This window comes from Apostichopus japonicus, chromosome 20 (genome assembly GCF_037975245.1).
Source record: "Apostichopus japonicus isolate 1M-3 chromosome 20, ASM3797524v1, whole genome shotgun sequence".
Taxonomy (NCBI): Eukaryota; Metazoa; Echinodermata; class Holothuroidea; order Aspidochirotida; family Stichopodidae; genus Apostichopus; species Apostichopus japonicus.
This window is the reverse complement of record NC_092580.1, coordinates 28154670-28164141: the sequence shown is the minus strand read 5'-3', so window position 1 is coordinate 28164141 and position 9472 is coordinate 28154670. Positions and strand designations below refer to the sequence as shown.

Below are 9472 nucleotides of genomic sequence, written 5' to 3'. Positions count from 1 at the left end.
TATTTCTAAGCGGTCTGCAAAATAAGACATCTATTGCCTCTATTTACATTACAATACGTTACAAATTAGTCAAGGGCAAATGTCGTCCAGCGGTGATTTATTTTTTGCAATATAACACACCAAATTCAATGCCAGAAGGGGTGTGAGATGGGCACACATTTGGCGCCAATTTTTTTTACGATCTATAACAAATTATCTCACTGCAATGACACGTTCTATTATATGCGGCGTCTTGTACTTTCCGTTTCAGTGGCTTTCCGTTACAAGTCTTCGTTGTGATTGGTCTAACGTTAGCAAACGATCATTGATTGAATTCAAAATGATCCATTGTAATAGGAATGAGATTGCGCAATCGCTGGTATATTTTGTTTGGTACTGGTAGTATGATTCGCGATTTATGTCAACAGTGTTGGAATGTTACTTTTGTGTTAGGTGGATCGTTCAATAGCTTTGTCAATCACTTTCAAATTTATGAGCGATTTATTTACAATTATGAAACTGCTATGAAAAGACGACCGGTCGATGTCCACAAAAATATAAAACATGATGTGTGATTCTTATACTAGTAACAGCATGTCGAGGCTAGGCTCTAATATGTTGTTGATAGTATTGGTAATAATATGCTTCGCGAAATCGGTGCAAACACAAGGAGATGGAAAATATCAGATGGGAAATAGTGACAAGCACAGGTTTGAAAGTGGACAGTCCCAGTTTGCTCTTATCAATAAAGAAAGCAAAAATCCACGGTATGGTAAATGCTGGACAACTGCGTTAACAAAAGTTACAGAAGGTTAGTGTATTTGTGGTCACTCATAAGTTACCTGCCTGTCTAATTCTAGCTATTATTGTTTATTATTATTACCAAGGGCGTAGGAACCGGGAGGGCTGGGGGGCGCCAGCCCCCCCTGTGAAAATATGGAGGGGCGGAAGTATCATTCCACCCCCCCGCTTCGCAAGTCAGAAAACCCCTTCTTCATTTCCAAATGAGAAAAAAAAATCTCATTTAGAGTACCAAATTGCATCTAAGGCCAAGTGAAAAATGCAAAATTATATACAAAATGGAGTGGGTGGGTTGAAGTGTGCTAAATTGCACCAAATTGCACCTGAGGCCACCTGGAAATGCAAACAAAATCCAAAGGGGAGGGGGACACCCTCTCCCCTTAAACCCCTCCCCCAGGCCAGCCATCAGTCTTCAGCCCCCCCCCCCCACTCAAAAGTACCTTCCTATGCCACTGATTATTACTCTTTTTATTATTTCTGAGGATAAAAGACAGATGTTTTCCCATATATTAAAGGCCTGCTGTATAGACCCCAACTAAAGCATGCTATCAGGGAAAAGTTTCTTGAGATTATATAATCGACCTGCCTTGTTCGTCAAATGACCTCTTTTTACCAATGAGTATGCAAACCCTGCCACATATTTTTTCTTGCATCAGGGTCTTTGTGTGAACGCTGTATGAAAAACTAGACTGTAGACATGAACATATTTCCACACAGTGTTTACACAATGAGGGTTGTTAAGCTACGCAGGCTATTTGAAGAGCCTGAGGTTGATTTACAACCGTGGCAAGTCTATTACGTCACAAAACTTTTCTAGAGCTATAGCGTGTTATAATTGGAGCAAATAAAGCAGATCTTTAATTAATTGCTGTAAAGCAAAATGCAAGGTATCAGAACAAATGATTCTAAGGTTATCTGCAGGGAGAAGAGTTGAAAATATGATTAGATTGTCAACAAGAACAAATTTTAGATGTGTCTTTCTGTTGCTATTGTTCAAAGCTCAACCAAGGTTGATGTACAATTTACAAACTGTATGAACCATCATTGATGGTGAAGTCCCACAGTATTAATATCAAGTACACCATGTGTTCCTTCAGTCAGTGACATGTTTAAGTGAATAAAATGTTATTAAAAATTGTGCATAATTGCAGGAAGTATCCTCTTTATTGAGTGTTTTCTAGGGGTTTTTTCCCCTCCATATTTGAACATTGTAGCACATTTAGACATCCTTTGGTGAAACCTTTGTAGATCTCACAACTTAAAACTATATTCTTGGCCAATTGATCATATGTCCGTATCAATGAAAATGTGTCCGGTGCTGGTTTCACATTCGACGTACGCCACTGCCTTCCTCATCCTCCTTCTGCAATTATCTAATATCAAAGTTTTCATATTTTTTTGTAAGAAGATACATAGTGTCTTTCCTTTATTTCCATTAATCACTCTTTTCCACCTCATTATAGAAAATATATTCTATACAATTAAATTACACATTTTCTACCTGCCTCTCTAGGATGTAAAAAGCTGACCGATGATGAACAGAGTAGAATGGCCCTTGCTCTTACCAATTGTCATCTGGAGAAGGCGGGATTCACGACTCTATATCCGTGTTCGGAAGACCAGTCTACCAGTAGCTGTCTCTCTCCCATGCAGACAGATATAGCTGCATTTAATGCTTACACAGAATTCTTCACCCACTCCCAGAACATCTGCTTCTTCCTTCAAAGCCAAGTTTGGCATGAGAAGACAGAGGAGACTGTCTCAAAGTTAGCCAAGAGCTCGGAAGTAGTCGCCGACCAACTGGAGGTCACCAGCAATTTGCAATCACAAATGATGGAGAAACAAACTGCCTCCATGCAGAATCAAGAAGTCATCTTGCAGAATGAAAAATACCTCAGAGAGGCCTTGAAGTCGTCGGCCGACAGTGTTCGAGATATTTTCGATGAGATGAAGAGCAGTACAGGTCAACAACAACTCCTTTTCGATAAGACTTTTGAGAGAATAAACGTAATCCAGAGACTGATCCTAGGAGAATTTAGTTGGATTCAGTCTTTGCTATTCTACGTGGCTGCTATCTTAATCGTTTATATCGTGACGTCTGCCCCTCGGTCAGCAGGTGCTCGGCTGTGGATGTTTGGGGTCGTCTTACTGAGCTGGGTGACAGAGAGGGCGCTATTCAGCTGGAATGAGAATGAAGACGAAGTAAGTTTCCCACGAAAATTTGTAATTTGTGTTAAATATGAGAACAAAAGTGTGTCAATAATTTTGATACAATATACCCTGATGTCTAACAGTAACTGACATGTATGTAATTTTTGTATTAATTTTACATTAGTGCATGTTTGCAATTTATTTCTGTTTAAGTTGAAAGGTTATTATTGGTATTGCCATTAAACTGTATCATGATAGAAAACGAATAAAGGCTAAAACCATTCCGAAATATTCCTGGAGGTTTGAGAAATTAAGGTGGCATGTTGAATTAAAGTTACATCTCAGTGATGGAAAATGCTTCAATCATATGCATAAAAAGGCTTGTTAAAAATTTAGCTTAGTGAATCCCTAGGTTTAGGAATGTTGCAGCAGGACATTATATCCATATAATGATTGTAGATGAACACCAGCTTTCTTGTATCAAGTTTCCCTTTTTCGAATATGAGTGACCGTTCTTTTACTTATACTAATAGTCAAAATAAGCTAGTGAAGTAAACCAGTTTGCCAAACAGTTCCAATTATTTTTGTACGTTACAAATTATTTAACATTAGCCAGTTCGTGACCAACTATAAATTGTCAAATTTTTGCAGGGAATTATTTATCCATTATCACATAATGATATGTTGAGTAAGCATAATGTATTGCAGATTTTTTTTTTTTGTGGTTAACAAAGCCATCGCCACATCAGTATATTATTAAGAAAAGACCTGAATTAATAGACCTGAAGAGTGCTATCCGAATGTAAGCACTGCATTTCCCCATGTGTTGTACATTTTAAAAAGTACAAACCATAAAAATTTGACCGTCAGCAACATATTATAGTTCGTTTCATTCATTTAGAAAATAGCACACTTGACTTATGTTAAAGTTGAGATCTCTTCTTTCTCACCCTCCAGGAAACTATTTACCGAAACGTGTGGCTTTGCCGGAAGATCTCTAGCACCGTGGCATTTGTCATTTTACTGGGTTTTGTCTACTATTATGAAGACTACAATCAGCTGAATCATAAATTACTGGTTGAACTCCATGAAAAAGTTGGTAAGGGAATACTTCTTGTCAAAATATTTCAAAATTATTTGTAGAGCATTTTGTTATGAATGACCTAAATCCAAGTACATGCTTTGCATTTGTCATCAAACCCTAAGTTGGATTTTTTGATTCGTAGCCTTGTGTCTGCATCCTATGAATATGCAGTTTAAGTTGAAAGCTGAATTTTTGAATATGCATTAATGCTAAATTCTCATAAACTGTTGTAGCTTCATCGTATAGACAAAAACTTAACAGAGCTATGTTTTGCTTAAAAATTAGCTATATGCTTGTGGGTTGCTACATGTATTAGGCAATTATTAGCTCTGTCTATAGTTCTTATTAGTAAGTCTGTTCATAATATTCTCTTTGCCTTTCACAATTAGGTAATGTTGTCAACAGACAAATCGCTACGGATGAAACCAACTTTTCACCGCTTCCTGTAAACTCCATGCCAGCTGTGAAAGGTTTGCCAACCGCCATCTTTTATAGTTTGGAAAAGGAAAAACTCTTGAAATCTTCAGGGTGTCCACCCTCATTGATTCCCTAGAACTCTCATCATACCATTTCTGTTGTATTGTGGGAATGCAAATGTGATGAACAATTCTTGGTTAAATAAACTACAAGGGATCTCTCCATATTCTCACCCTTACCCTGGAAACACTTTTGCATTTTATAAAGGAAAACAGTGAATTTCTGATTACAAATAAAAATATATAGACATAAACAAGCAAATGTTTATGTATTGAGGATCTGTAGGACATACTTGTAGGACATACTTGTAGGACATACTTGTAGGACATACTTGTAGGACATACTTGTAGGACATACTATGGAGTGTAATTAGCTCAGTGGTTAACCCCGGTGCCTTTCAATCATAAGGTCCCCAGTTCGAGTCACTCCAAGATTAATGTATGTCTTCTAGTTACAGAGTTGTTGACAATTCATAATCATGGAGGTTAAATATGAATCTAAGAGACTGACTTCGGTCAGCTTGCAGCTTTGATAACCCAATAAGGCTTCTTTCCAAGTTCCTGCAGCTTGTAGGAGGATTTAAAATACATACTTCAAGTTCAGCACAAGAGTTTTTCAAGCTCAGTATGTTGTCCATTTGGCTAATGTTTAAATTCAATATTTTACCAAAACCATATATTGTTCAGCGAACTCTTTGGTGACTTGCTGGAGGTAGATAAGTAGAATATGCAGTTGGTGTGATGTATATGTGTGTGACTACCATGGTTGTAAATATGATATCGCAAAAGGTCGATGTTGTTATTGATCCAACTTTGGCATGCGGATTGCTCATAATAAGTATAAGTTCCCTGATGTGCTTGGATGTCAAAGGTTTTTTTTTTTGTACTTACCTGAAAGAAAATTTAAACTTCATACTTTTTAATAAAAGTCATTTTTTTCTTACATTATTTTCTACCTCCTCTGATTTTGACTAGGATCAGCTATGATTTATGATTTCATTCACCAAGAAATAGGTTCACAAAAGTATTGATATTATGTGCATTGTTTTGTGTTCATTGTCTTATTCTTCCTCTCTCTCTATCCAATCAGGTCCCTCGTCACTATCTGCAATAACATCGCCATACCAAGAGGATCGTGACATCACATACATGCCAAATCAATCTGACTACAGCAGCGACTCGGACACGGAGAGCTTCGTTAGCGCCTTACCCGGCAGCCGCAGACCTAGCCGTCCGACGACACCGGTCATCCTGGATTCAGGTGTACCCATATTGAATGCCTCTTCTTTCAACAGATCTGAAATGGGTTTGTATCTGATTACTTTGCTTTCGTTGGTCAACAGTATCACCTGGCTTCCCAATTATCATTCAGAATAAGATAGCAATTGACAGAGATGTAACAATTCGTGAAGTGTAAAAGTAGAGTCGAATCATTATCAGCAATTTTCCTGACACAGTTTGACTACATTATTTCCCCAGGGGGGGGGGGTGGGAGGGGGTTGACAAACCTGTTAGAGTCACCTCATTTTTAAATTTTCTGAATCAAGTCATGTCTTGTTATACTACTGGCAAGTAATCTAACATGGGCACTTCCTCGTGATTGTCTCACGAAGCCAAGGTTAATTAGTGAGCCTCCTTCTGGATGGTCTCACAAAGCCAAGGTTAATGAGTTAGTCAACCTCTTGATTGTCTCACAAAGCCAAGGTTAGTGAGTGAGTATTAAATTAGTTTTGATCCTCAACTGTTTTTTTTTCCACCTGGAAACTTTCCATATTAGTTTTAATTACATGTAAATAGTATTTTGAAAAGTTTCAGCCTTTTTTTATTTTTACTTCATTATTTGGAATTTTACAAGTCAAGCTAATGGACCACATTGTGTCCAGAATAACATTGAAGAAGATATCCAAGTAAAATAATCTCTTCTTTAGAAGTCATGTAACAGAAAATTCCAGATCAATGTAAGGAATGTTCAATGAAATAAATTTTTGTCCACTGTAGCTGCATCAGTCGCTGAAACGTTTAAATTGACCCATAAAATATATAAAATAAATATATAAATAATAAAAATATATAATACAAAAATACAAAAAAAGAAGAAGTTACATTTAAATTTTTGAATTTTTTATCACACAAATTTTCTCTTTGGCATTTAATCTTGCAGATATGAGTAAACTGACTTTTACATCTCCACATGGGGATATTTCTGTGACTGTCAAGAAGAGAGGGCGACCCAAGGGAAGCAAGAACAACACATCACGCAGCTCAACACCTTTTACAGTGAGTATTGGAGAACTGTGTAAGAATCAACTAAGTACAAAACCAAACGGAAAGGTTTTCCTAAATGTATATTTCTCTTTCACTCACTCATTCCTCAGAATACTTGATAAATAGATATGCATGACCAGCCAAACACCCATCCCCCCTCCCCCCCCCTTTAAAGGAAAATAAAAAATAAAATCATGTGGAAAGCTCCTAAAATTGTTTAAGTGTGTAAGAATCAATTAAGTAAGAAACCAAAAGGAGAGGTTTTCCTAAATGTATATTTCTCTGTCACTCACTCATTCCACAGAATACTTGATAAATAGACATTGAATGACCAGCCCAACACTCCTTCCCCACCTCACCGATCCCCCCCCCCCCCCCTTTAAAGGAAACTAAAAATTAAATCATGTGGAAAGCTCCTAAAATTGTTTAATTGTGTAAGAATCAATTAAGAAAGAAACCAAAGGAAAATTTTTCCTAAATGTATATTTCTCTGTCACTCACTCATTCCTCAGAATATTTGATAAATAGACGTTAAATGACCAGCCCGACACCCCTCCCCCAACCCCACCTCACCCACCCCCCAAAGGAACATGAATGAAAATCATGCGTAAAGCTTCTAAAATTGTTATCTTAACAGAGTTGTATTAACGCTGGACACTGACCAGTATCACATTCAAATGTACTGTCCTGTAAACATAGAGTGTGCTTATCTAAATCTCCTTAACAGTTCATATTTCATATTCACAAAATTCAATTAAAATCAATGATACTCATCATATCGTTTGGTATTATTTCCACATGGATAACAAAATGTGAAATTTTGTTGGAGGCTTCATTGCAAATAATGCTGACTGGATATCCTTCTCCAACTTCAAGGTGGACTGTTTTAGTTTGCTAAAGAAGAATATAAGGATTAATGTGTTTTAGTCTTTTTTTTCGGCAGATAAATAAACAAATACAAATATTAAATGCACATTACATAAGTGTATAGTCTTTGTTTTCTTTCTCAGTCTCCTTCTGGTAAATCACCTTACAACCTGAGAAGAAGAAGTCAAAACCCTTCACCAAATCCGCTCCTAGATCGAGAGACGGTTGATACATTCATCAAAACAGTAGAGGGAAAGGGGAAGAATCGTCTGTCTTCAGCAAGAATTTCAGAAATTGAATGAAAATGTAACGATTACAAGAAACAAATCGTTAACAGAAATTGCTAATCTACCGCAAAAAGCCTGTGTAGGTGACAGGTGTCATGTTAGAGTTATGGAATCTGATGATTTAATCCTATCAGAATATTCTTCGAAAAGCAAACTTAAATCTTCTTGGGCCTTTGTCTTCTCTTTCTTCTTGAGGCCAAATGACATTTAAGGTCACCAGAGGTCTGTGTAACTCCAGTTTTAGAACTTACTATCCTTGTTTGTTGTCCTACCTTTGGAACTTCTTCAAATGAAAGCTTGGTTGTAATTTTCTGTAATTTTCACGTTTATTCTTGTTTATTCCATGACATTTGCACCCATATGCATCATAATTATAACAGGATTATTTTAATTCGTTTGTTTGGTATTCATCAGCAATTTTTACCAATCCTAAAAAATTATTCTTCAAATTAACATCATGTTAGGCTTCTTTTTTCAGCCAAAGAAATTCAATCATCAACTAAGAAATTCAGTGAATCAATATTCAATTTTTTTTATGACTATTCCGTGCAATATTTTGGAATGAAACTTTGACTATGGTCCAGCTAATAACCTCAGTTATTGGGGGGAATTTAGTAAGGAATAATATTACAAAATTGAGCATAAACAACTAAAAACACTTGTCTTTTGACTCAAGTTAAGTCAGTCACATAAGAATTTATTTTTGGTTGAATTTACAGACTTTTTTGGAAGTCATTTCATTGTTAGAGGTATTACAGAACTCCATGAAATTCTATTGTTGTTTCAATTTCTTTCTTTCTTTCTTCAAATAAATCTGTCATGCCTTTTGTTGATTTATATATATATATGGATTTTTAATTAAATGTCTTTTTTGGAATTTATACTTACAAATTATGACCAAAATAACAAAAACTATTTTCATCATTTTGGACAAGATAAAACATCAACTTTAATTGTAATGCTGTAGAGGAATGTATTACAATTAATGCATTGAACAAGTGACCATTGTGTAGGCTTGTGTAATTGAATTGACCTATTAATAATGCAAGAGTAATAATGTAGAAATAGATTGATAGAGGGAAGTTTGGGTGGGCAAGTGGAAATGGATTGAAATGTAGACACAATTTTTAAGAGAGTCAGTATTGAGAAAAAATATGTAAATAGACATTTGGATTGAAAGAGTGAATAACTGAGTTAACATCTAGATATAGAATCGAATTGTTGAGTATTGTATTCAACATATAAACAAACATGCAGATTGAAGGAACATCTATTTAGTCAACATGGCCATTCACAGATTGAAAACGTACTCAACATTCTTCACATGTTGATTTCTAAAGTTAAACTTAGAGAAAAAGTGCTCGATATGGCATTTATTGGAATTGCATTTGTGACATGTCTCTCCTGTTTTCCACCACTTGTCATTTCAGACAGTCCTTTTACTGAATACAATAGCTTGAATTTCAGAGAAATATATATGTGTATAAGTTTCTAAAATTCTGAATTTATCTCTTGATGGTCAAACAAGATAAAAAATAACGATATATGCCACAATGACATGA

General features: G+C 35.9%; 1 protein-coding gene across 1 annotated transcript; it reads left to right on the top strand.

Moving 5' to 3' along the window:
- The first annotated feature begins 317 nt into the window (after positions 1-317).
- LOC139961746 (uncharacterized) lies at positions 318-8338 on the top strand. Its single transcript, XM_071961189.1, has 7 exons — positions 318-790; positions 2294-2982; positions 3889-4030; positions 4405-4485; positions 5582-5797; positions 6653-6768; positions 7767-8338. Exons 1-7 carry the CDS (start codon positions 544-546, stop codon positions 7923-7925), a joined length of 1650 nt encoding a protein of 549 aa, XP_071817290.1. The 5' UTR covers positions 318-543; the 3' UTR covers positions 7926-8338.
- Positions 8339-9472: the final 1134 nt, after the last annotated feature.

Bases quoted from the DNA above. Each gene is read 5' to 3' on its own strand.
- LOC139961746 (XM_071961189.1), top strand. From the start codon at position 544: ATGATGTGTGATTCTTATACTAGTAACAGCATGTCGAGGCTAGGCTCT. The intron at 2,983-3,888 runs GTAAGTTTCCCA...CTCACCCTCCAG, and splicing joins GGAATGAGAATGAAGACGAA to GAAACTATTTACCGAAACGT. The intron at 5,798-6,652 runs GTTTGTATCTGA...TTAATCTTGCAG, and splicing joins TTTCAACAGATCTGAAATGG to ATATGAGTAAACTGACTTTT.